Source organism: Eulemur rufifrons, chromosome 8, assembly GCF_041146395.1.
Source record: "Eulemur rufifrons isolate Redbay chromosome 8, OSU_ERuf_1, whole genome shotgun sequence".
In the NCBI taxonomy this organism is placed as follows: domain Eukaryota; kingdom Metazoa; phylum Chordata; class Mammalia; order Primates; family Lemuridae; genus Eulemur; species Eulemur rufifrons.
Window position 1 is genome coordinate 10,567,114 of NC_090990.1, and position 27,811 is coordinate 10,594,924.

General features: G+C 52.9%; 1 protein-coding gene across 2 annotated transcripts; it reads right to left on the bottom strand.

Moving 5' to 3' along the window:
• On the bottom strand, positions 1 to 27,368 carry RCC2 (regulator of chromosome condensation 2). Of its 2 annotated transcripts, XM_069479408.1 has the most exons (13): positions 27,238 to 27,368; positions 25,905 to 26,197; positions 20,165 to 20,258; positions 16,576 to 16,719; positions 13,884 to 14,015; positions 13,424 to 13,512; positions 12,558 to 12,672; positions 8,937 to 9,103; positions 6,454 to 6,634; positions 6,071 to 6,176; positions 5,104 to 5,176; positions 3,130 to 3,207; positions 1 to 2,420 (listed from the first exon to the last, which is right to left on the bottom strand). In XM_069479408.1, exons 2-13 carry the CDS (start codon positions 26,187 to 26,189, stop codon positions 2,316 to 2,318), a joined length of 1,569 nt encoding a protein of 522 aa, XP_069335509.1. In that variant the 5' UTR covers positions 26,190 to 26,197; positions 27,238 to 27,368; the 3' UTR covers positions 1 to 2,315. The 2 variants fall into 2 exon arrangements, with proteins under 2 accessions (XP_069335509.1, XP_069335510.1); XM_069479409.1 differs by lacking the exon at positions 27,238 to 27,368 and having other exon boundaries at positions 25,905 to 26,211.
• Positions 27,369 to 27,811: the final 443 nt, after the last annotated feature.

Below are 27,811 nucleotides of genomic sequence, written 5' to 3' on the forward strand. Positions count from 1 at the left end.
AGTAAACAATGATGTAGTTTATTTAAAATGTTTACTCCAAGAAATATATATATAAAAAAAAATAAGACAATTACAGCACTAAACCAGGCACCTCTGACCAAATCGCAACCTGCTCTTCAACTTCCCTGCACTCTTAAGCCTCTTCTTTCAAATTCTCCTTCCTGAGCTGAAGACTGGTCAGACACCCTCGGGGCCAGTGCCAAGCACGTCCCCAGCCAGGCCAGGCCGCTGTGTACCTTTAGGAGTGCAGCCCCCCCAAACCAACTCCTTTGTCCGAAAGGATTTGCCCCCTTAGGAAGTTCATTTAAAATCTAAGCCAAAAGGAGTTGGGGGGTGGGGCTCAATCGGGGGGGACAGGGCAGTCTTTACTTGGAAGGTCCCTTTCCTTCTCCAGTCCCTGGCAAGGGTTCCAGAAGAGGCTGAGGCTGGTTTTAGGTAAGTCCACGGAGGACCTAAGCCCAGCTCTGCCCAGGGCACCTCCTGCGAAGGCCAGGGCCCAGGGTACTGCTTCCTCGACCCTCCTGGTGACCACACCACCCGAGGGTACAAAGAGCACAGATGCCTGAGCTTCGTGCAAGGAAAGAGGCCTAAGCAGGGAAACTGATTAGGTTGTCACGCGGAAGCTTGAGTCAGAGGTGGTGGTTCAGGAGTGATCGGGACAAATTAGGTTAGTTTAGCAGAAGCTTCTCCCCTGGACTACTGATTGAACACAGGACAGAGAGACGAGCGTGAAATCAGACTAACTCTTAGAAAGATGCAGGCCTGTCTCCTCCCGCAAGGCCTTGGAACTGGCCAGGACAGATACTGTCACGCGCCCTGTAAGGGCAGAAGTCACCATGAGGAGAGACGGGGGTGGAAGATAGAGAAAAAAGCAACAACAACTAGATCATTTTTGGCATTTTAACATAGATACAATGACAAATGGTAACAACAATAGCAAAAGCAAAGAAAATTGAAGAGACCAATATTTAACTTTCCCATCCACCCAAGTCTCACACTTAAGTTCTACCCCCACCTCCCCCATAAGCACCACTGAACTAAAAATCTATTTTAAAGCACCCAAACCAGTCCAGACCCTCTGGAAACCAAGAGCCCCAGCCAGAGCTGTCACCTCTCTTGGGTCCAAGTGAGCGGAGGGTTCCGGGAAAGGCACCTCGTAACTCACGCAGCGCAGCGCACATCGGTGGCAAGCTCGGGCAGAGGGCACTTGACGGGAAGCGGGTGGCAGTCACAGCATCGGCGCTGACACGCAGGGAAGGGGGACTTCTTCAGTAATCCCAACTATTTGGTACCAGAGCCAAGCAAATGCGACTAAAGAGAGCTGGGTCAGCAGAACAGTACCCCAAGTCTCAGAAACAGGACCGCCCGTTACAGGCAGGACCCAGGAGTTGTTGGGGGAGTGGGGGGGAAGAGAAAGACAGACCGAAGCACAAAGGCGGTAAAGGCTGGTACGACAAAGGGCTGATCCTTCTTTGCAGGGACTGGAGAAAGCACTTTTTCACTGCTGGCTGATCAATCTCTAATTGGCGAGTGCTAGTGACGGGCCCGGGCTCCGCGGGGAGCCATAAAGCCGGACCTTTTAACAGATACAAATGTTCCCCACCTCTGCCCCACCCCCAAGTCCCCATGGTTCCATGGTCACCTGATTTTCATGTGGGCTTCTTGTACAGCTAAAGTAGATAAAAATGGCTAAACACAGACCCGAAACCCCCACCAGGGGGGAAACGGCAGATTCTATTCATGGTGCAGCCGGAAGGCTTGGGCTTCGCAAGCAGCCGAGGGGAAACAGAACAAGCTGGTCTGCAAGAAAAAGCGGGGAAGGAGCGACCCTGGTGCTCCAAAGACGCAAGCGTGGTTTTGGATGGAGATGACCCCACGGACTGTCTTTGCCTGGATACTGCTGGTTCCTGTAAGGACATCTTTTCTGAGCAAATGGCGATTCCTCTTCCACGCAGCACCCACTTGGGTCACAGTGCTAATCACGACTGGAAAGGGATGTTTTGGGAAGTGTATTTAGGAGAAAGGGAAAAAACCTAGATTGCTCAAAGTTTCTGCCTTTTTTGTAGGAATGGTAAGTCAACTATGAGCAAATATTTTAATTAAACATTAAGAGAAAAAAACATACTTTGGAAAGCATACAGAAAAAGGTAGTTAACGTTGGATCACTTATAAAACGGAACCTCGGGGAGTCTAACAAAAATGCACCTTCGATCAACTTTTGCTTTTTTAAATTCCTCGTCTGACTTCCCGTCCCAGTGCACATGGAAATGACAGCTGCCGCGAGAGGTGTGGGATCAGAGGAGTCTCCAGGAGCATCAGAGGGTTCGGGGGTTGTATTCTGGTAGTTTCTTGATCTTCTCTTTCTCGGTCTCACTTTCATCTCTCGCTATCACCAGGGAGTGTGAGTAGCCCATGGCGACCTGCGAGAACACATCGGCACTGGCTGTGCGTGGGGTGCGTCGGCACACCAAGGCCAGCCACTGACAGACCCCGGAAGCTGGGCTGGCCAAGAGGTCGGTATGGAGACAACCGGGGGACCCTTGAGACGCGTATGAAAACCCTCTGCTAAGGACAGCAAGTCTCCACGCGATCCCGTCACCAGGCCCTGCCAGCCACAGCTTTTCGGGCTGCCACGGAGACCTGGCTGGAAGGAAGCCAACAGGGACAGGCAGAGACATGAGCTCCAGCTCCCCGTGTACGTGTCTCTCTGGAGCACCTCTGGGTGAGGTGCGTGCCCCATCTGTGTCTCCGCAGACAGGGCTGGCAGCCTGGCTGACTTGGCAGGGGCCCTGCGCCGCCATCTGCCTCGCGCAGTTCTACTCGGCGGACCTGCCCCCGCCCCCCAGCAGCGGGATCCAAGTCTCGGGTGAAGGAGCAATGGAGCCACGATGTGCTGGCCTGGGGATCAATCTGCTGTGGCCATACCGCAGTGTGTGTCATCAAGAGTGAGGACAGCCACCGAGCCTGGCCACCATTCCCTTGCACTGTCTCTTTCTCCTGCTGCTGGCTGTTACCCATTAGAAAACTCCGGTGCAAGGTGGCCGGGAAGCTGCTCGAGACATGAGGCAAGACTTGCCCTTCCCTGCCAGGCGCCTGCTGGCGCTCACGGGCACAGCCGCCCACACTCACCTGCTCCGAGAAGATGCCGTCCAGAGTCTTCACCTCTTGGGCTGCAGTGGAAGACTTGGGCTTGTGGTCCCCGTAGCCCTGGCAGAGCAAACAAGACACTCAACCAAACACGGATCGATGCGGCTCAGTCCAGAAGTGGGGACTCACGGCACCACGTCCCGGCAAGCCGCTAACCAGAGCCAGAGGACGCCCTCTGGCCCCTCAGTGACTGAGCCCAGCCACCCTCAGAAACGGGGGCCAGGTCGCCAACATTTCCCACAAAAGCTACCACCAACGGATGACGCGCTCTTAACTTGAGGAAGACCAAGGTGCTCAGTTCTAACCTGTCGGAGTTTATGCGATAATGGAGCCCTTTTGGGGAGTGCAGAAAGGTGACAGGAGATGACGCCATGAATATGGGAAGAAACGGCAAGTGCAGCCTTTTAGGATGACAAGGCCACTGAGAATACTGGTCAACAACATGCCCTTTACACTCTGCCAAATAACCACCATCCAAAGCACGAGACGTTGGGAGTGACAGGGAGCACTACCAATTAGTAATGACCGCATCCCCACGCCAGACAGGAGGACTTGGTCAGGACAGCTGGGGGGTGGGGCACGCAAAGGCGACTTAAAGGTCGCAGACGTCCCGGCTCAGCTGAAACAGACGGTCCTGAAGGGCGGGAAAGGCAGCACGCCCCCAGCCCGGGGTCTGCCCACACCCCTGAGAGGCTTCCCCCCACCAGCCCGGGGTCTGCCCACACCCCTGAGAGGCTTCCCCCCCATCCCAGCCCGGGGTGCCCACACCCCTGAGAGGCTCCCCCCCGCCCAGCCCGGGGTGCCCACACCCCTGAGAGGCTTCCCCCAAAGCCTCCCCCTTTCCCCTCTAGTTTCCAAATTCCTATTTAGAAGGTCAAAGTCTATTTCTGATAGGCCCCAAAAAACACTTGTTCTTCCCCTAAGAATAATCCATAAGAACTGGACCAGGTTCCGTTCCTTTCCTTTCCATGTTTCAAACCGGGCGGCCTCTGACGCACCCCCCGCCCTGCAGCAGACTGTGAGGGTGTGCGGAGCCCCGAGGAAAGGAGCATCCGCCCATCCACCCAAGCCACCGCTCACGGGACCAGGAAAAGCCCTTCTTTCCCCTCATCTCCATCAACTGGGTTGGCTCCCACCCACGAGAGACTAGGGCAGAAATACGGACCACGTTTCTAGCAGGAAATAAGCCAAGATAAACCACCAAGAGCCAAGCTGAGGATGAAATCATGACTAGAGCAGGAGGCCCATCAGGATGAGCTGCACAGTCAAGCTATTCTTAACAAAAAGTTCAAGATTCGCCTAGGATCAGGACCGAAAAATGAAAGACATTGGGTCGGGGAAGGCCAAGTGTGAAACTGAGGGCTGCTGGCTCTCATCAGTCAAGCAATCGAGACTGAAAACTGGAACACACATTGAAACCCCATTTAGGAAAAATAAGGGGAAATGTCCCCAAATCGCCTATGAGGCTGGCCCAAAACCTACGCTCGTTCATCGCACACTCATTGGTTTAAAATGACAGTTCCCACCGATTGGGCATGGTGGCTCACGGCTGTAATTCTAGCAATTTGGGAAGCTGGGGTGGGAGGATCGCTTGAGGCCAGGAGTTAAAATGAGTTTCCTACTGATTTAAGCCCTTCTGGATAGAGGAACAAACAGGGCCCTCTCCCCTCACCCAAGCACCACAATTGCATCCCAGTCATGGCTTACAAACTGCAAGAAGAAACTGGATCTGACACTTCCCAATTTCTGTATTTCACCATGTGGACAGAGATCACTTTCATAATTGTTTGATCACCACAGACTCATCCTTTTTTAAAAGCTCATGGGACCCAAAGATTACAGACTGTTGCAGAAAGTAATGCAACAAAGAAAAAAAAAGCCCACACATTTTCTCCTGAGAGAACCCGGGTGAGAGGCGCCTGGATGGGGCCCCACCTGTCCCTGCCGACGCCTTACCAGTTCCCCGAAGGTTGGCGATGGTCCCCAGCTGATGGTGCTCTCGTCTGCAGCCACGATGATGCTGCTCTTCCTGCAAACAGGCAGGCTGTCACCACCACGCCCAGGAGCCCACGCGGGTACTGCTCGAGAGCTTGGGTGTGAGCTACTGCTTTTAAAAACCAAGGACATCACACTAAAACCTCTATGATGTACTCATTTCCAAGTAACAAACACAACAAAGGGGCCAACAGGCTGAACCCTAAGATTGATTGCCCCATGCAGGCTATTCAACACTTCGAATAAACAGAACCCTTGAAAAGTCTGGGCTAGGATCCAATGGCAGGAGACCTAGCCGCCCCACCCCCACCCCAGGTTCCAGGGCTCTTAGGGGGAGGTGACTCTGGAAGATGCACACACTGGGAAAAGATCAGACCAAACCAGGATGAAGCAAAAGCCCATTCCCAAGGTGGCGGGCCTTCCTGCACAGTAACTCAGGCAGGGTTAGAGGTTTTAACTGATTAAAGCCACACTGACCCCTCCCAAACTGTCCTCCCAACACCTGCCAGTTGATTAATCAACTCCTCATCAATAAGTGCTAGAGAACGCAACAGGAGTCCTGAAATGCACTGAGAACCACTGATACAAAGAGCATTTCTTCTTCCCAGTGTGTCAGAGTAACTAAGATCCAACTATGTTTCCAACTACAAATAATTTCCAACCTGCAACATAAGCAGAATACACCAATCTCTGCTTGTATATTTCTCTGGAAAACAAGTTATCTTCAAAATGCACCCCCACCCCCAAAGACAGGGAAAAGCCATCTGTTCTAGTGCCTCCCAAGCCCTCTCCCCTCCTGCCCTCAACGATTCAGCGCACGCAACGCGCTGGCAGGGACGGCCCGGCAGCAGACGCAGAGCCCTCTCAGGATCTAACACCCCCAGGGAAGGAAGAGACGTCACAGTCACCAGGAGATGCTGCCACCTACCCACAAGCCAGGCTCCGGATTCTCCAGCCACAGAGGTCCTGTACGGCTTTCGGGTACATGGTAGACTCACGGGAGGTGTTGGTGGCCCCCCAGAAAAACAGACCACCTGGGAGAAGACAAAACCCATTCCCACTGTGACCAGACATCGCAAAAGCTGAAGTCTCACCTTCAAGCACTGTCAAGGTGAAAGGCAAAAGGGCTGGATGACAAGTGGGCATTCTGTTTAAAAGACCACTGGGGAGAGATTCGAGGTTCATGGTCTTAGGACAGGGCAAGGGCCATGTGGTTCCCCAGCAGAACACTGATCTGCAACGGAGGGAAAACCACAACTTGGTTCTGGACACCTCTGTCCTGAGGCACAGGCGAGGGAAGAAATGACTAACCTACTTCACTGACGGCGAAGGAGCAGGTGTACCCAGCATAGATCTGGGACGCCCCACGCCCAGGGAAGTCAAACAGCTTCACCAGCCGAGGGACCATCTCGTCCTTCTGCTCCGCATGGCCCAGCCGGCCATAGCCACCGAAGCCCCAGGAGAAGACTCGCTTCTGAGAGTCCAGGACCAGCTGCAGGGAGAGAGGAAACAGTGTTGGAACAGGCTTCCAACAGGTGACAAAAGGGGTCCCCACTTCCGTCCAGAGAACCTGATGCAACAGCTAATGGCACAGGAGCAGCAACATTAAGGCTGATCTCCACCTGCCTCCAGCAGGGGGCGCAGCCAGCAGGAGCACGGCTGGCAAAACCCTGCGTGAGTTCCCTGGGAGGCCAGTCTGCCACTTTGTCGGCCGGGAGCCGTTTTCCAGTCTTGTTCTGTTTAAGCCACAAGTCTTTTTTTTTTTTTTTTTTTTTTTTTGAGACAGAGTCTCACTTTGTTGCCCTGGCTAGAGTGAGTGCCGTGGCGTCAGCCTAGCTCACAGCAGCCTCAAACTCCTGGGCTCAAGGGATCCTCCTGTCTCAGCCTCCTGAGTAGTTGGGACTACAGGCATGCACCACCATGCCCGGCTAATTTTTTCTATATATATTTTTAGCTGTCCATATAATTTCTTTCTATTTTTTAGTAGAGATGGGGTCTCGCTCTTGCTCAGGCTGGTCTCGAACTCCTGAGCTCAAACGATCTGCCCACCTTGGCCTCCCAGAGTGCTAGGATTACAGGCGTGAGCCACCGCGTCCGGCCTAAGCCACAAGTCTTTCCCCCCTTCCCTGGTCAGAAGCAAGAGGGCTATGTCTCCACACAGTAAGGCAGTGCATTCAATTCCCTATTAAAACACCGATTAAACTGCAGAAAGAACAAAGCAGAAAAGGCCTCCGGTGTCCTGGATTTTTCTTTAGATCTCCTTCTCCTACAGGTAACACAGAGGTAGCCTGCAGGGGTTCCTGGTGAAGTGAGCAAAGACACTTCAACCACTTAGCACATTAACTGCCGTGTGAGTTGTATTTAATGCATGCTAGTTTTGAGCTCAGGGCCTCGTGAGGCATACGTAGCTCACACGTCTCTATCCTGGGAGCCACAGGAACTATTTTTCAAGTCGCATATAACTCATGCACAGAAGATGATTAAAAAAAATAACAAATTTTTTATTAAATTAGAAAGGATTGATTTGTTTTCAAAGTTTTTATTCTATTTTCACAATAAAACACCGTGGTCCCAAGGAAAAAAATTTTTTTTTCTAGTGTGGCAGTCGATGTATTAAAGTCTATCTTCCTTTTTAAAGTGTCTTTCCTCAGGCCAGGCGCGGGGGCTCACACCTGTAATCCTAGCACTCTGGGAGGCCGAGGTGGGTGGATCGTTTGAGCTCAGGAGTTCCAGACCAGCCTGAGCAAAAGTGAGACCCTGTCTCTACTAAAAAAAATAGACAGAAATTAGCTGGACAACTAAAAACATATACATATGAAAAATGAGCCAGGCATGGTGGTACATGCCTGTAGTCCCAGCGACTCGGGAGGCTGAGGCAGGAGGATCACCTGAGCCCAAGAATTTGAGGTTGCTGTGAGCTAGGCTGATGCCACGGCACTCTAGCCCGGGCAACAGAGTGAGACTCTGTCTCAAAAAAAATAAAAAAATAAAATAAAGTGTCTTTCCTCTACCAACCTCTAACACGCCAATTCAGTATCTTTGTACAACTTACTAGAAAACTTGATCTATGAGGCCCTAAATAGGATCCAACTTTCTTTGCCCTATTTAATACATCAGACAAGACAGAATCAGTCTTCAGCCCTGCAGGAACTGAAGCCTCCTACTCCAATCCTAGCCCATGCGCGGTGCTCTAACATAAAGAATCCCGGGGAGGAGGTGGGCATGGAGCACTCAGCCAGGAGCACCAACTTGGTCTCTGGACTCCTAGCCCAAGGCTCTTTCAACAGAAGAGAATCCAGCTTTACTCACAGGCATTCACAGGGAAAATAACTACAAGAAGGCAAGTAAGATACAATGACACATAAAAAAATTATATTGCAACTTATATAAGCTGACCTTTAATAACCTTAATAAGCAAAAACGATTCAATTCCCCTGTATAGGATATTATCTATTGACCCGGGAAGATGTCTATGATATTCTGTTAAGACACAAACCAAACACCAAACAGTGCTTACTGTACAATGGGGGGTGTGGGCAGCAAAATGTATGGCTGTTTAGATATGTCTGTAGAAGTCATGGGAAAAGTTAACAAAGGAGGCAGTGACAAGGAACTATGCCCAAGGGCCACATGAACGGGAAAAAATCCTCTGAAGAATGCAGAATGTCCACCTGGGATCAGTTCCTGGCCGAAGCCAAGTGTTGGGACACTTGAGCACAAAAACACCCTCTACCCTGGCATGACTCTCTGAAATTGAAAAAAAAAAAAAAAAAAAAAAAAACCTCAAGCCTTACTGTGTGGTTAGCGCCACAGGCCACATCTCGCACAACCACGTTTGGTACCGGCAGAATCTGCCCATCTTTCGTCTTCTCGATGAAGATGGCCACTCGCCGGGGTACCAGCTCGCAGTCGTACTCTATCCGCTGCGCCCGGGCGATGAACTTCCCATCGGAGTTGTGTCCTGTAGTGATCACAGAGCCAGCATCAGCAACCACAGACAGGGCACAATCGACGTGGCAGTGTGCTCTCTGACCGCAGCAGGCAAGATCCCAGACCCTGGCACTCTGCAGCAGGCCCAGGGCACCCCCCCCAATCTGGCCAGTCCGGGCTTTACCCACACTTTGGTCAACAAAGGCAGCATTTTCCCATCTGAGGCACAGCCCAATTAGCAGGTCATGAAATCAATTTTGTGAGTTGAGACCAGTTACTTTTTAAAAATTAGTACAATAGCATAAAAAACACCAAAGGATACTCTACATGGTAAGGACATTATGTTGTATGTCAGTGTTCTACATTCAGATTGGGTTGCAACATAGAACTTACTCCGCACTATGGGTTGCAGTCAAAAAAGTTCGGAAGCTGCTCATCCAAAAGAATGGTCTACACCAAGGACCATCTGTGCCATAGTTGGGGGACCTCAAGGAGCCCCAGATGGGCCAAGAATGTACAGAAAATATCAACACGCAATTCCATACTTCTGTTTTTATGAATTATCAGTAACTTAAACGTATGGTTATGGGTCGCTAAAGCCTGCAATTCATATGCTGTAACTGACACAAGGCAACGGTTCCCAAGGACCCAGCTCAGCACAGCACATACTGGGAGCCAAGCTGCTGCACAGGCCTGAGAACACACCAGAACACTCTGCTCCTGCAGCTACACACATTGGCAGTGCTGCTATTTGTAGTTATAAACTACTCTAGCCTCACATTGCAATCATCAGTTCGTCAGCTGCAAAACTGTCATATCATGGTTTGTATGTAGGTTAGGCCCCAGCTTGTGGCTAAGCCCACCTCCTCCCTCCATGGCATGCTTGTTTGCACACTGACACTTTACTGGTGTGTGAGAGAGATACTATGTTATTTAAACAGTCAGCCTTCTGTGTCCACAGGTCCACAATTACAGATTCAACCCACTGCAGACCAAAAATATTGGGGAGGGGGGACCACAAAAAAAAATTAACAATAACAAATAATATGAATAAGACAACATAGTATAATAACTATTTGCATAACATTTACACTGTATTGGGTGTTCTAAATAATGTAGAGATGATTTAAAGCATTAATATATGGGAGGGCCCGGTGCGGTGCCTCAGGCCTGTAATCCTAACACTTTAGGAGGCCTAGGCAAGAGGATCACTTGAGGCCAGGAGTTTAAGACTAGCTCGAGCAACATCGCAAGACCCTGTGTCTCTACAAAAAATGGAAAACGCAGCTGGGAGTGGTGGCACACACCTGTAGTCCCAGCTACTGGGGAGGCTGAAGTGGGAGGACTGCTTGAGCCTAGGAATCTGAGGTTGTAGTGAGCTATGATGACACCACCACGCTACAGCCCAGGCAATAGAGCAAGGCCCTGTCTCAAAAAAAAAAAAAAAAGAAAGGTATACAGGAGGCTGTGCATACATTTTATATAAGAGACTCAAGCATTCTCCCTCCGGTATGGTACCTGTAGGGGGTTTTGGAATCAATCCCCCATGGTTACCAAGGAGCAAATGTATCTTAGAATCTCAACTAAAATAAGCAGGATAAAATTAGTGGGTTTATAGGGCACTGCCTTGTAACATTCTTCTTATAAGCAGTTCACATCACGACACCAATTCTCCAATGTTCACATATTCTCCTTCCACTGGAATGCGCCTGTCAATTTCAAAGTCTGAGGCTGCCACTAAGAGACTCCTCAAACTTCAAAACTATGATGAATTTAAGGACATCATAGTAAATAGAGTGCATCACAAGACATGGGAGCTACTTCTCACACAAAAATGGTATTTTTCAGACACCTGCACTCCTCTGGACAAGGTTTCAATAAAGTAGTCAACAAATGACTTCTGAAGTCCCTTTTATGTGTTATCAAAGTGATGGATACTAAGCCAGACAGTCCCAGAGGCAGAGGGAGCACATCTTGGGACTGGTTTTCCCTTCTACCTCCTTTAAAGGAGCTGCAAACAATACCTGGTTTCTCCCAAAATAAATTACAGGCCAGCAACTGCTCCAGAAAATGTGGAACGAGGGGGCTTCCCCACTCTTCTAGAGAGGTGACAGCTCATTAAAATACAGTGGCATTCTTATCTTTGCCTTGCCTGACCCAGTACACGTCTTGCAAAAAAGAGAACGCAAGTGAGTGTGTGCTGGTGACAGACACACTTCCAAGGTCACGCTTATGTTCTAATTCTAAAAGGGATCCGTCTGGATCTAGACAATGAGATCTGAGACCAAAAACATGTTTTAAAACAAGCTGGCACGTCAAGAACGACCAATTCTACAGCCCCAAATCAAGCCAACTTCCCCAACTACCTTTAAATGAGCACAAACGGGGCGAGTAAGAATGTGCACAAAGTGCGTAAATGGCGAGCGGCGGCCACAGCGACTGCTCACGAACGTCGGCCACTACCATTACCACCACCCCTGCATTTTCCTGGCTTGCTAGGCCCGCCAAGCCCGCAGTCGGGGAGGCCAGAGGCTGCAGGGCCGCGCACGTGGCCGGAAGCACAGCCCTGCACTTCCGGTATCTAGCCCGGAGCGGCCGTGGCCATGGAAACGGCTCTCCAACAGGCCGGCAACTCCCCGGCAACCAACAGGAATGCGCACAGGGCCGCACTTCCTTATTCACTTCTGACTCGGGGTATATTTAGTTTCACAAAGTCACCGTTCCCTTAAGTCCAAGGCCACCGCGTCTCCGCGTTCTATTTATACACGTTCCATCTGCCGGCTGGTGACGCGAGACCCGGCAACCCAGATCCCGGCCGCGGCGCGCGGGCCGGCCGGCAGGGGGCGCCCGCGCCGCGCCCACCGCACGGGCAGGGCCGGCTCCGGGCTCGGGCTCAGCCCGGGGACTCCGACTCCGGCGGCGAGGTGGAGGACGGGACCTTCCCGCCCACCGAGAGGTGCTTTCTGAGTCTGTCTTTTCTACTCAGTGAGACACACACGGGGCAAGGTTGGGGACGGGGCATTCCGTTTCGGGAGGATCGCGGGAGCCGTTCCCTGGACACAGAACGCAGCTCCTCACGTGTGAGCTGAGACAACGCCCAGGCCGGGTTTTCGGAACAGCCTTCATCTTGTGCAGTTTTCCTATTTTCAATAAAGGCAAACCTTTTAATGGGAAACTGAATGAAAGTGTTTTTTTTTTTTTAACTTTGAAATCCCTTTATATATATAAATGAATTCCCAAATCGGAGGAAAGAATCTTTTGTCAGACTCCAGGCCTGACTTTCTCATTGCGGCAGCCGGCGGAACACTCTGTAACGCTGTGAATTACGACACACTGTTCCATTAACGTGAGATCCACTTAATGGATAATGGCTATTATCTGCGATCAATCACCCACGTTTCCAACACATGTGTGCAACCCCACACTGATTTCTGGTTCTGATATCCAGATAGATTACAGAGCTTTTAAAAAATATATTTCCATACCCAGCTGACCATATTCAGGGCACCCAAAGGAATAGAGGTTCCCTTTGCAGTCCATTATCATACTGAATTCAGCCCCACAGGCCATTTTGGTAATTGGCTGGCCGTTGTACATTATCTGAAAAGAAAAAACAGTAGACTTTCAGTCATGTTTTAAAGGACTGATAAAAAGTCTCTACCCTCCCTGCATGGTAGTGTGAAACAATTACTAGGTTACAAAGGTATTTAATAAACTCAACAATTCTGAAGACAAAAGCTGAGGGCACTTCTATCAGACGAAGCTCAGAATCTATGGAAATAAACACACTCGTGACCCCCCGCCCCTTCCCAGGATAGAGCAGAGTTCAAAGCCACTGTCTCTTTTCAAGATCAAGAAATCCAAGTCCCTCCCTTCATCACCTAAACCACTAATCAGGCACTTAGCGTTCTTCTGTATTGTATTAGTGGTTCATTTTTAAGGTATAAACCTCGCCCCTCCAACTTAATCCTAAATTTCTTAGGAATAAGAGATATCTGCCTCTATTTGTGTTCTAAGCACCTGGCAGGTGAGTTCACACAAACAAAGCATTTGCAGATAAATACAATTACCTCCATATAACATTTCTCACTTTCTTTGGAATAAATGGGACAGGCTTAAAGCAAGGCCTCTCTAACAAATTTCTCCCATTTAGAAAGAAAACCACTTTTCAACCTGACCACCAACTAAACCTGTTTTAAAGACCATAACGTGACTGCCACTTAAGGCATCTGGACCCTCTTTTCACAAGGGGTCAATTAACTCACAACAATGGGAGAAGCGCACAGCCCCACCTTAAGAAACCAAACTCAAAAGTCAAGAGAAGCAAAGAGCCAAGGAGGCGCGCACGCACCTGTGCTGGGCTGGGGACAGCATCTGTCTGGTTGCCAAGGCCCAGCTGCCCCATCTTGTTCTCCCCAAATGCAAACACAGAGCCCGTGTCTAGAAGGAAGGAAAAATAATGCTTCATGTTTTGAACTAGATTTGGAATCAAAAGGCATCAGAACAATAAAAACAGCCCATTTCCCAGGCAGAATGCAAGTGAGAGTCCAAATTATGGTGAAACGGATACTTGGGGGCAAAACCAATTCACACAGAAACTGGGTGTGCAGAAAAACACAAGGAGATGTCTCAGACTCCCCGACGGGCTTCCTGTGACCATGGGGGGAGGCTCCCGATGCCCACAAGAAGCCACCCACCATCTGGGGTCCCAGGGCATCTTTCCAATCTTGGCCAAGAGTGACTCCACCCCACCCCCAAGGTGGACCATTTGGCCTCTTGCCTGATTTAGAAGGAACCGGCCACTTCCTTACCCGTCAAGGCCAGGGTGTGGTTCCTCCCACAGGCTGCCGACACGATCACTTCATGGCTGAGACCCTCAATGAGTCTGGGGGCTTCCACTCTCTTGGTGTCGCCATGTCCCAGCTGCCCCTTCTCATTTCGACCTGCAGATCACAGCGAGATAAAATGGGAAGGAGACAGGGTGGCCGGAGCAGCCGCAGGGCCAGTGCACACTCTCTCAAATGAGGCCAATCTGTGTCTCCTAGAAGGTGCCCTCCAGACTCGACTGCCGAGATCCAGGGAAAAGAACATTCTGGCTTCTCTGCCCACTGGAATGGGCTTGGGTGGCCTGCGTAAGATCTGGTGCAGCCAACAGCAAGCGCCTGCTGCACCTTCTCCAACCCCCTTCCCTGGGGCAGCAGTGGGACACACCTGTGCACACCTCCAGCACCTCCCACATCTTTGCTACCAAGGGAAATGGGAAAAAGGCTCAGTTTGACCCGGATGCCGCACGCAGGCAGGCATGCTCATGGAAACATACAGTTCCCACTTTCCATAGTGCCTGCAAGACAACCACCCCCTCCTGAGATGTATTTTAAGACAGTACCCATTCTGACACCTGGCTGACAAATTTTAAGTACCTCAGTGCCCTGGGCATCTACTGTGGACAGTTTCTGCCCTGTGAATGGTGCTCACAGAACACCGACCCCACCCGCTAGGACTGCCCCTCACAGGACCCCTGCTACATGCCCCCCGGCGTCAAAGTACAGGCCTGCCCTGAACACACACCCACCCTGTCAGGGGCCAGCTCCACCTCTGGAGCTGCTTTAGATGTAGTCAAAGCTCCGAATCTATGGATCTGTGATTTCCTGTGGAAGGCGGGCCCAAGGGGGCCACTCCCTGCCACCAAGTCCTCTGTAACACACAGGCCCTCTGGAAAACAGCTCCAAAACACAGTGGCAAGTTGGCTGGCCAAAAGGAGGGCTAGAAGCCCCTAAACCTTGCCTAGTTTGCAACATAGGCTACACAAGTTCCAAAACAAAAGAACTCAACGGGCCACTCCCAATGATGAACTTTTCACCTTTACGGGTCAGGAGAAAGCAGAGCCAAGGAGACGAACCGGTGGCCCTGCAGGAGGCTTGCAGATAAAGTGGATGGCCTCCAACCACACGAGGCATTGCGCTACCAGGAGGAAACCATCCCCGACATGCCCTTAAAGAAAATCTGGCTTAAGGGCCAGCACCAGCACTCTGGCAGGAGAGGCAGATGCCAGCTTCCAACGGGAGCTGCCCAAGTTCACGGTGAAAGGCATGTGAAATGCAGAACAAGCGCTGGGCACAGCTTCCACCTGGGCTTGGCATGCTGAGGCACGCGTGGGGAAGGCTGAGAGGCCCGTGGGGGTAGACGCCACACGAGCCACACATCACCCACTCTCCCATGGCACTAATTCTATGGATGCTAGACAACACCCCTCTGCGACATCCCCCTGGGACCACACACCTGGACAGCAAGATGCACTTTGCTCCGTGCCCACAGGTCAGCACAGAGGATGCTTTTAGAACCACCCATTAAGAGAAGCTCAGCAAAGAGAGTAGAAATAAGATGGCCAAAGTCTGGAACACCGACATAAAGGCTGTGTGCGGTGCTGAAACCAGAGCAGGAGGGGTGCTTTGGGAACGGGACACACCTTGATGCCAACCGGGAGAAAATAAAAATCGTGGCAATGTCAGCATGTCATCAAGAGACTATAAAGTATAAATTTGGGCCAGACACACTTGTTAGTTTTTTTCCAACAGCATTACAAAATTAGCAGAGTGCAGGGAAGACAACAGATGTTAATATATTTGGACTTTGGTACAGCAGCTCATGAAATCACAAAAAATGGTTCAAACAGACCGAAATAAAAATGCAGTCATATGGACTAAAAGCTAGCCAAAGGACCAGAAACAAAGGGTGGGGACAAATGCCAACATACCCAGCTGGAAGAAGAGTCCAGGAGCTACCAGAAGGGCTTGAGAATAAAATGAGCCTTAGTCGATACCTTATTAATGATCTGGAAGAGGAAATGGGAAAGCCATCTGCAGAGGACACTGACATCAAAGAGGAGATGCTACCAGGCAAGGACAGGGAACCCATCCCAAGTACCCAGGTGAGAAAAGCAGAAGGGAAAGCAAATCTACTCCGAAAAAGCTAACTAGAATATCTGGGAAAAGGTAAGAAACAAACCGGGTGGTGAGATACAAACGACCCCGCGTGAAGCCCAGAAACGGTGGCCGGGGCTGCGGACACGGTGCCTTCCCTGCCTCCGACGGGACGCGCAAGGTATGAAAGCCAGTGCATTTAGAGTGGCAAGAACAGAGATCTTTTGTCACACTGTGCTGCAGTGCAAGAAGGGACTGTCCACTGGAGGACAGCCCACCTAAAATAAAACAGGCTTTGGGTTGTAGCCGCCTCAGTATCAGAAAGATCAAGCTTCAGTCAGAATATTCAAGAAGAGGCTGCTTCAAGACAACGAATCATAGAATGAGGGAGCTATGGATGCACAGAAAAACATCAAAAGGGGGGATGAGGGGGCTCACCTGCAGGGCATGGACCAGACTAGCTCGAAATTAGGAAGAGAAAACAGGGGCTGCTAACGACAGAGCCCGGCCTCACAGATGGCCCAGGTCTCTCCTCTGGGCAAGCAGAAGCTCTGCACGGGGACAGCTCGAAAGAGGTACTCACCCCAGCTCCACAGCTTCCCTTCCGTGGTGATGAGGAGGCTGTGCGCAGCACACGAGCCAGAGACCACTGTCCGCACCCGGACCCCCGCCAGGCACCCATACCTGTGGGGCCCCCACAGATTCTGCCCAAGATTGCGGTAAGCAGCTGCAAAGAGAAGAACTCGGATCAACACCCAGGGGTGGTAGGGGGAGAATACCCCCCTCAAAGCGTCACTAGCCACCAAAGGGCCACTTCCCAATGGCACAAACCTGGCAGTCTATGTACCTGGCAGTCGGGAGCCACAGGAGGATAAGTTTGCATCTTGAATATCTGCGATGCCTCCAAGGGACAAACCGCCCCAGGGGCTGGCCAGGCCTGGCATGGCCAGCCACCACCTCCATCTCTGGCCCTGACCTCACGCATGCTGCAGACCCGCAAGCACTGCTGAGCACACCTGCAAGTGTCAGGGCAGGCTGAGTGCCAGGCCCCAGGAACCTCCCTTGCCCTACAGCCCTAACCTGCCCCCTAACCTGTATCACCTCCTCCCTGCCCGCACTTTCCTCAGGCCTCCCCCCTGCAGCCAGAAGGCTCTTTCCAAGCTATGACCCTGAGTGTCCCCGTCTTCCTGGGAACCACCTGCCCTCCTAGCAGGTCTTCCAGGCCCTTTGAGGAGGGGCCCTGCTGAGCCGGCTCCACCTCCTGCCCCTTGAGTTTCCTTTCCCAGGTCTCCCAGTGTGTTTGCTCACATATTCACTTCCCCCAGAATGTCCCTCCCGCCTCCTACTTGATCCTCAAAGCTCAGGTCACACACCGCTCCTCTGGAAGGCGGCTCAGAAATCGCCCCACCCCAGCCCTGCACAGACTACCACAGCACTCCCCCCACGCCCCCCCGCCACCCGCGCATGCGCGCTCACATGATGACCCCTTCCGTGATAAGCCACCCGAGGGCCACAGCTGTGGTCTCCCTCTTTGGCCTAGGGCCTCAGAAATGCCTGGCACACACTAAGGGCTCAATAATGTCACAATCCTCACTTTACCCTATTAGTAGACAGGAACATGGCCAATTTTTAGCTTAATTTTTTTCACCCTGGGGCTCCCATGAGTGTTTCCAGAACTTGGTGACTCTTTTGAAACGCTGCCACCGCCAAATCAAGCATGTCGGATTGCTCCGGCTGTCGGGACTGATTGTAAAAGACTATGATTTCTCCGTCAGTCCCAGCTTCCTGGAAAACTATCTTGGACAGTCCCATCTTCAGCCCCCAGCAGGGGGCGCCACAGGCTCCCCTCATTCAGTTACAGACGCTCAGAGGGCTACGGAGGGGCAGGCACCGAGCCCCAGGACACCGCTCTACTTAAAGGTGAAAACAAAAATCAATTTCCAGGGGAAAGAGCAAACAAAAAACGACGGCCTCACAGGCTACATTAAAACTTCTCACAAGAAACCTAACGAGGCACCCAAATGACATGAGGTTTAGGTAACTATTAAAGAAAGATCAGCTGGGCGTGGTGGTCCCAGATACCTGGGAGGCTGAGGCAGAAGGATCACTCCCCCTCCAGCCTGGGGGACAGTGACCCTGCCAGAGTTAAAAAAAAAAAAAAAAGAAAAAAGAAAAACAACAACAACAACAAACCCACAAGGGGAGGAAAAAAAGAGAAACCTTTTAAGGTATTTGTCATGAAGGCAAAATAGTGGCACGATTGACAAGGACCAATAACTACATGTTGCAACAGCTCACAGAGTCAGGGGATATGGTCAGGCAGGGAGGTATATGGTACCCTACCTGCCCAGCTTGGCAGGTGGCGCAACATGGCACAGGTGGTTAGATGCTCACAGATTTGCCAAAGCATCTTTCCCTGCAGCGGCTCCAGGAATAGCAATACCCAGGACGCCATGAGCTCACAAGAGAAGCAAGGCTGGGTTCCTCCTGGCCTCCCACGGAACGGTTTGGGGGTCTGAGTCCAACTGAACCCCCACAGCAGTCTCGGGCTCCACAGTCAGGCTGATGGATGTTAATCCCCGCAGCCTCCAGGTCCCTGGGGCCCGGGCCCAATCAGAGCTAGAGCGTGGATCGCTGTGCTATCCCGGGAGGGAACAGGACATCGCGCTGCCCACCCTACCAGATCCGCTGCAACGTACACGCGGGGTCCCCGGGGCCCTGAGGCAAGGCCTGCAAGGATGGAGGAGACAGGGGCAGGACGAAATCCTTCCCTTCACTTTTGGCACCAGTGGGGAAACAAATCTTCCCTCTCTTCCCTTCATGTCTACTGGCCAAGGCTACAGAAGGCCTAAAGGTATTTAAAAATACTTTAAAATGACACAAGCCTTCACTGGGACGGAGAAAAACCAGGGAAGTAAAGGTGGAAATGGGGGCAGACAGAAAAGCATTCTTGAAACGAGCCTCATCAGGGCAAAAAAGAGCACAGCAGAGTCTGCTTCTGACCCCAGGCGGCTTTCCTGCCTCCGTAAACTCCCAGAAGTTGGGGGAGGCTGTGCTGATGGGGGGGGGGAACTGGCTCCTCTGCCGCCCTGCGCAGCTGCGCCGCCCGCCACATCTGCAGGAGGCAAGGGAGCAAACCTGGCTCCGACCCAGGCCCTGCCACTTGCTTCCTTCTGGAATTTATTCCCCTCCCTGGGTTTGTGCCTCTGACTGAGTGCGCCGCTCAGCTCAGAAGCAGCTTTGAGAAATGACGCAACGCGGGCACAGAGCTGGCAGAGAGGCACCTCAGCACCGGGGGCTCATGTCGTCACAGACCAGGAGGTACTTCCTGGGACACGAGCCACCGTGTGGACATGGCCCCCCACCATGGGCTGGTCCTGAAGGCTGGGCATTTTCCACAAGAGGCAGTGCCGCCACCTGTGGCTGAAACCCACTGCTCACCCAGCTGGACCACACGCTCCTGAGACGCCTCGGTTTTCACGGAACAAGATGATCTCCAACGCCCCTGTTTTAAGGCGCTAGGGTGTGCCAGTGTGCAAATATTTGCTCATGGGGCAAAGCAATGTTGGAAGTACTTTAGGAATCTTTCCAAATAAAATCAAGAAGCCATAAAATGTGGCTACGTGCCAGCCTTCCTTCTCTTGGATGGGCTCATTTCCCCTGAGTACAGATACCAATTTTCTAAAGACAACTGAGGACAAACAGTTATGTCTTAGCACCTCACTGCTCCCCTCTCTCCAGACTATTCTGTCAAACCAGTTCCTGTGACAATTTGGCAGCCTGCAAAGAAATATGGCGTCTTCTGAAACATCTGACATTTGACAAATGCCTAGGACATTCTGACACCATCTCACAGGACCAGCCTCTTCGTTGTAATGAAAGGGGTGTGAGGAGGATGGAAAAGGTGTCAATGCTCATGTGAGGATACTATTTATATTTTCCTGTTTAATCTTAATGGAATTGGTTTTTGAAAAGCAGGATTGTGAAGCAAGAGACTCGAGACCAGAGTTCAAATCCAGTTCCAGCACTACAGTGGCTGTGTGACCTTGGGCAAGTCACCTGGCCTCTCTGTGAATGAAGGGAACACCTACCTGGCAGGTGGTCACCAGAACTGCACTGGCCACCTAGCACGTAGGAAGCACTCAATGGGTTTTTAGAAACTGTTCTCGTACCTTGCTGCTTAGGCACTTCTTTTCGACCAATCAAGTCCCAGTTGGTTGCCCCAAAAATCAAAAGCTGCCCTTTGCACTTCGACCCTTCAAGTTTCTGCAGAGACAGAGAAAGAGACAAGAATTAGCTTTTAAAGCTGCTTCTAGTTTTCTGAGACTGTCCAATGACAGCAGTAAAAAAAAAAAAAGAAAATAACTCATCATTCATGCTTGGGTCACCGGGGGGCTGTGCACCTGGACAGAGCCTGCAGTCACCCTTTCATCAGCACACTGCAATGTGAGTGACCTCAGACCTGCCCGCAGCAGCTCACTTGGTACGCCCAGGCTCATCTTTATTCTTCCACTTTTCTTTAAAATAGCTTTTCCAAAACCCTAAAAATTACGCCGAATCGTATTCTTCCCCTCCACTCTGCAAAGTGCCGTATGGAGATTTATGCACAAAGCCAGCCGTGTCACGGCAGGTACTAAAACCTGCTCATCCTGAGGGCCAAGTCTACACTCTCCCACAGTGAGCACAGCGCTCCCCCTGTGGAGCCCAAGCCCTGGGAGCCCCAAGTCACTTCCACGCGGCCATCACCCACAGGCGCCCTCCCTGGCGTCCCTCCGTTTGCTGCCCACTGTGCCAAGAGCCTGTCCGTGGGGAATCAGGAAGGAAGACAGTAGAGGATGGTGTTCAATTTCTCCACTTGAGGAAGACAAGGGTGTGGGAGGATCTGACGCAAGCGGCATTCGATGGCTCACTCGCCCAGCTGTCCATGAGCCAGGGGACCAAGCAAGGGAAACAGGGACCTCCCCAGGGCCTGGCCCTGAACTTCAGGGACAGGCTGTCACACCAGCCAGTGCACTTCAAGTCTCATTCTCAGTCTCTCAACATAGAAAGTCATTACAGCCACCGACTCTCAAGACTATCAATGAAAATCTGTGCCATTTAAAAATGCCATTGTCCAATTCTGGGTGGCACTCATAATATTCTCAGCACTTTGCTTCCTTAAATGTCAAAACACACTTTTAAAGTGGATTGTTAGTCAAAGACTCAATTCTGAATGACCCACTCAGCGCTTATTGGCACGGGAAGCGTCAACTTCGCTGTCTGCTTTCCTCTCCACGACTGCAAGACGAGGAGAGGAAAGTTTCCTGCTGTTAATGTACGGAGTTGCCCTCGGAAGGCTTGAAGAAAAAAGGCCAGCCAGCTCCAGGTCCCATCACCCTAACCTCTACATGGCGACAAGGTTCACCCGTGTTTAAGATGACACATCTTCACAATCAACGAATTCCATTTCTTAGGGAACTTTACCTGACACAAACCCGATGTTGCAGGCGTCCCCCCCCCGCCCCCCACCCCCCGCCCCCCGCCCCCCAGTGCAGGTCCCTTTCCCCTTGCCTTTTGGGCCACATGTATGCAGCAGAACAAGATGGTCAATCTATAGGAACACATCCTGCAGGCGGCACGAAAAGGGGAAACGAAACAGCATGGGAATGGAGAACAGCTTGGCCACATTTAAATTATTTAGAGAACGACCTTAGTCAGGGGTAGTCCAAGCCCTGCAGCACCCAGACTCAGATTACTTGCATCGGAGCCGAGTTTCCCCTGCTTATCTCCCCTTCTTTGTTTAACTGGCAGGCCTGGCTGGAATATTCTACAGGTCTACAACCAGTGGGTTCTGCCAAAGTCCCTGTGGAAAGAGAGATCCCTGGGTTCTCTGCCCAAGTCACTGACTTGTGCTCTACTATTCCCCAAGTCACGTGGAGGTCGGGAAGGGCGCTAAGGCCCTGGGGGAGAGGCAGCTACTGGGAAAAGGAGACCAGGATGTCAGCAACTGCAGGCCAGGCAGCCTCCTCAGGCAGGCAAGGGGTTCAAGGGCACCAGTGTTCAGCATTCACCACTGAAGTCAAACCACCCAACACTGCGAGGCACTCACTACAGCAAAACTTCGCCGGAGCCGCAGCCATCCCAGGACCCTTTGCTCCTTTGGGCCAGAGAGCATAGCCTTGTAGAGACTGCAGAACCCGCCACCACTGCCTGGGGTGGGGGGGTTTCCCGTGACCTGCACATCTGGTCAAGGGCTCGTGGCTACTAGCCCATCAAGCCAGCTAAGCGCATATACAAAAAACCAACCTTTCTGATGAGAGTGTGCGGGGAAAGCCTTGGTGTACTGAGTCCACTCCAGTGACAGTGGTCTGATTCCTAGGAAGGGCATTAACTGTTACTCAAATTTTTTGTCATGGACCATATTTCCCCCCACATTAGATGGAGGTGACTGCATTTTCTAACAGTTGTTTGCCAGAAACCGCTTACTTTTATCTGACTCTTCCTTCTATCTTATACGAAATTAAGAATTAAAAGAACAGAAGTCACAGCCCACACTCCCTTTTGTCACAGGCCTAAGACAGCCCATACCAAGGGAGAGAGACCCCGATGGCTGCTGGCTCCATCCGGAGGGCCCCAGTGAGCGCAGGTGTCGGGAGGGAGGCCACGTAGCCCTCTGAGGCTGCATCAGCCTTCACTGATGGGCCAAGAGATTGTTTTCTGGAAGAACTCGGTGTCTGCAACACCGCTGTGTCGATGATGAGGGAAATTCACTTCGCCTTGCTGCCTCCCAGCAACCTAGACACGAAACCGGGGCCAAGATGGACGGCCACGGCAGCAAAAGGCACTGAGCTTCTTCAATCAACAAAATGGGATTTCTGCTCCAAAGCGATTTTTGAATTACGGCCCAAGTGCAAGGAGCATGCTTATGAGGCCGAGAGTCAACCTTTTAACATATCCCCATTTAGAAGACCACTGCCTCTTGAAGGCAGAAAGACTGTTGAGAGAAATGCCGGCAGCAACAAATTCCCTAACGGGCTATCACCTGAAACAGCTCCATGCTAGGCATTCAGTTGTATTTATTTGTTGCTTTCAGATTGGACAGATCTGTCGCAGGGTCCACAAAACTGTAGCAACTCAAGACTGGGAAAACTACAAAGACCTGGGCAGCCTGCGTGACACTCACCTGTTTTCTAGGATTTGGCCAAGGCTGCTGGCTTTACCTGCTTTACAAGGTTATGAGGTTCGCAAGGAATTAGGGCTGAATCTACCCCAGGCAATGACAAGATGCTTATCTGACATAACTATACCCAAACCTCAGGTCCTCAGAGTGAGCATTTCCCGAGACTGAACATAAGAATACTCATCTTTTACTCAAGGCAACGTTGCCCCTCAACAACACAAGCACTGGGTCACCTTCCACCATCCCAGCATCCACAGCTTGGAAGTGACTGAAGGCAACATTGAAGGTTTTAGAAGACTCCAGGGCAGCTGCTCTCACACAAAGCTCCTCCTTCAAGCAGCCCTGAACAGTGGCATTGCAAAATGCTCAGTAAAAAGGCTCTTTCTGAAACAAGCTAGACACTGCTGTTGGCCTGTGGCAGCAGGCGGGGTCCCCAGGCCTGCTCAGAAGAGGGAGACCCTGGGCTTCCCTGGAGACCAGGAACTTGGGGCCAGGGATACTGGGCAGGAAGCCAATCTAGGACAACGGGCAGAGTGCCAGCCTGTGGCACTATGGAAAGGCAATGAGGCCACATGGGCCTAGCCCTAACTCTGGGCCAAACTCAATAGATGTTAATGAAAACTTCAAATTGTGTCACTTTCCAAGAGACCTGAAACAGCATCTTCTGTTGCACCCTCAGTCTCCTGGATGCTCTTATCCTAGGACAGTGCATTGACTAGCCCAAAGGAAATCTGCCCAACAGGCCCTCTTGGTTTTTCTAAGGGGACTCAGGAAGGAATATGTAGCTTTTAGATGCCTGCTTATGCACATACATGTTCCTTTTTATATGTATGTATGTATGTTAACAGGAATTTAAAAGCTATGTTAGATGTAAATGTAAAACCAGTACAAACTGCAAGAGGCTGCTGTTGTCTACTCAGAAAGCAACAGAACCTCCCAGTAAGATTAACAAATGTGCCCTTTCCGCGAGACAAACCGGCTTCACGCACGCTGGTGCAGGTAGAGGCAGATGCAGAGGTGGGCTGGGTGGAGAGCCAGTGCCTACCTTCTTGGTGAATCTCAGCAGGGGGCTAAGACTCTTACTTCTTGACAACAAAATGCATCGGCAACTGGAGCTGTGCAGCTGACAACTACAGAAGCAGACAGATATTCAAACACAATCTTGCTTTTTGAAAACTCACTCAAAATAGAAGACAGGAGAGGCAGAAGCCTCTTTTTAGTTTTGTCCTAACACAGTGTGACTGGAGGGCAAATGTCTGGAGTCTGACACAGTAGATGTGATCTGTCAAAGGATAACAGTTGCTGTGTTCCAGTTCCTGGCTACTCTGGCCACTGTCCTAGCACTGGCCTGATCCAAGACCCTAGGTAAGACCTTTTGGCAGCAAGACGTGTCAGTGTCTTCTACCACCTAACATGTTAACCCTTTCCTGGGAAGGTAGTTATATAAAGCATTTTCCCATGTACAACTGGCCATGGCATTATGGGTGACATCATTTGGAAATCTAGTTCCATCCATGATTTTGGACAAGGCCCTCACACTGTGCCCCAGTTTCCTTATCTATAAAGTGGATGCACCAAAGGTATTATTTCTAACCATTTAACACTGCCTGAGCTCCTACTACGGGACAGCACACTGGTACTGTTAACCCTTAAACACCCCAGGGAACAGGGACACAAGGGGAGAAACGATCCTCTCAGTTTGAGACGCCAAGCCCTAACAAGAAGCTCTTACTCTTTCTTGGGGTTATCTGAGAATCTGGTGAAAGCTTTGACGCTCTTCTCAAAATCACGTCCCACACCGCACCAAACTCGCACAAAGTTCTGGTGGGATGATGTGGACCGCAGGTTCCTATCTCTAGCCCCGCAGGGTTTTGCAGGCGCGCAGATTGAGCCAGCCACGACCTTAATTAAGATTTGAGCAAAGTGAAGCCCATGCAGACCCTGGGCGATACTTCTTCACTGGGGGGCCACAACACAGCCCACACCAAGCATCCCGCAGCCTCGGACCACAAGCTGCAAACAAAGCCCAAGCACCGCTCAGCCGGGGGGCTTCCCCGACCTCGGGGGAGGGCTCTCCCGAGCATGCGCCCTCGCACCCCGCCCCGGCGCCGGCAGCCCCCGCCTTCTCGGCGGCGCAGGGCCGCACGGGGCATGCGCGGCGGCCGGCAGGCCCCGCCCCCCCGGGGCGCCGGAGCCGAGGCGGCGGGAACCTCAAAGCCCCGGCGCAAACCACCACTCCCCGCAGAGCGCCGGCCGCCCCCTCCCCGCGGCACAGGAGCGCACTGGCGGGCGCGGGGGGCCAGGGCCGAACGCAGGCGTGCTGTGCCGCCCGCCGCCCCCTCCTCCGGCCCGAACGAACTTACCGAAGTCCCCTTCCCCGGGCGGGGAGGGGGAGGGGCGAGGAGGGAGTCGGCTCCGAGCGGCGCCGGGGGCGGGGCCATGACCCCCTCGCGCGGGCGGGCTCCGGCCGCCCCTCCCCCGCCGGGAGCCCGGGGCGCGCGCCCCAACCGCCAACGGCCCGCGCGGCGACGGCGGCGGCGGGGTCTGCTAGGCCGCGGCCCGCGCGCCCCGACCCGCGCCCTTTTGTTGTGCGGAGGCGGCGGCGGCGGCGGCGACGATGATTCAGCCCGCGGCCTGCGCCGGCCCGGCCTCCCGGAGGGAGCGCCGCGCGAGGCCGCCCCCGGCCGGAACGCGCAACGTGACGCGCCGCTGCCCGCGCCCCGGCCCCCCGCCGCCCCCGGCCCCGCACTCACGACGCGCTCCTTGGTGTGTTCGGGCTCGGTGATGACCACGGCCGCACCGCCAGCCTTGCCCGCTGCCGCCGGCCGCACCGGGCGCTTGCCCCCGCCGGGGGCCCCGTCGAGCTCCAGGCCGTCCTCGTCGCCGCTGCTGCCGCCGCCGCTGCTGCTACTGCAGCGCTCGGGCCGCTCGCGCTTCCTGCCCGCCGGGCCGCCGCGTTTCCTGGGCCCGGCGCGGGCCGTGCCGTTGCCCGAGCTCGGCTCCTCCCAGGCCGCCGCCGCCGCCTTCTTCCTGGGCATGGTCGCGGCTGGAGGGAGACACGGGGCAGCGGCGCACAATGGACGGGTTATAAACTGCGCGGGGGGAGGGGAGCGGAGACGAGCCACCCGGCCTCCACTTCCTCCCCTGCCCTCCCCAAAGTGGCGGCCGCGGGGTGGGCGGAGAGGGGGCGAGTTGGGAGAGGAAATCGCGCCCCTCCCTGGCCCCGGCGCTGCTCCTCCGGGGAATCCCGCACGGGAGCCGAGAGCCCCGACTGCAATCCGCTTGTCGGGGGGTGGGGGGGGACGGAGACCCCCGGCCCATCCTCAAGTTAGGTTTGCCCACAAGGCATCACAATTGCAGCCGGGTCCCCCCAAAAGTAAAGGCAAAGGAAAGGAGCCTCCGATCCCCCAGATCTTAATTAAAGGCGGCTTTGGGACACTTTAAGGATCTCCCTTTGGCACCTTGGGTGGTAAAGGAGCTGCCTGCTCCCCGGCCACCCCACCTGCTGCTTTTGTCTCCGTGCCCCCTCCCCAAGGCCACCCAATTTGATGCAATGCTGTCCCCTACCCCCCCCGCCAGCCTGAGACCCCAATTCAGCCCCAGCCCCGGGGTCCGACCTCGGGCTCCAATTAGCCGAATCCCTCGGGATGGTCTGCTCCCGCGAGGGGGAGAGCCCTAATAAAGCCAGCCCCCAGCCCCAGACACCTGCTCGCACAGACACGAGAAATAAAAACTTTAATGGTACCCCACTGTCTCCCGGCCCCCTCCCCGGGCCGTGCGGCCCGCCGGTCTCTCCGCCCCACCGCAAAGTGGCCGGCTCCGCCGGCAGCTCCCCCGGCGCCCCTGCGCTTTCCCCTGTCTGCTTTTTTTTTTTTTTTTTATTGATTTTGAACAATGGGATCTCTGTCTGTCTCCGATTAAACCACGTGGATCCGCCTTCCTTCCCCTTTTTATTCATTCAATCCCCCAACCCCCCCTTCCCCAGGTTTTCCCCCCACCTTTTCTTTTAAAAAAAGAAAAAGAAAAAGGAAAAAAAAAAAACTTTCCCAGACCCCACAAACTGATCGCTCGGTCTTGAGCCCCTACCTGGTTGGAGTGATGAGAAACCGGTGAGAAAAAGAGAAGCAACTAGAAGATGGATCGGAGAGCTTCCTTTTTCTTCCCGGCCCAGACGAGGGCTCCAGCCCACTCACCAGATACACTTAAAATGTAAATACGAGCTTCCAGAACAAATGCTACAACACAAAACAGAAACACATGTGCGGCCGCGCGACAAGCGAGCGCGCGGCGGGGCAGGCGGCGCGGGGCCCGGGGCGCTCGCGCCCCCTGCCGGCCGGCGGACCCCGGCCCCCGCCCGCCCGCGGCCCGGCCCACCCGAGCCTGCGCCCCGCGCCGGGCGCCACGCAGCCGGGCTCGGCCCTCGGCCCCTGCGCGCCCCGCGGCCGCTGAGCGCGCCGGGGCCTTCCGCGCCGCGCGTCCTGCGCGTCGCAGACTTCTCTGGGGCTTGGGAGGATGTTAGATTGTTTTTCCTGGGCACGTCTAGACAGGTCACCTGAGGACACTCGCTGGAAAATGGTTACTTCGCTCACGCAGCAGCCAACAAGGGACGTGCCCTAATTGAGCGATTGGAATGAAAGATGAGTACAATTTGAATAATTTT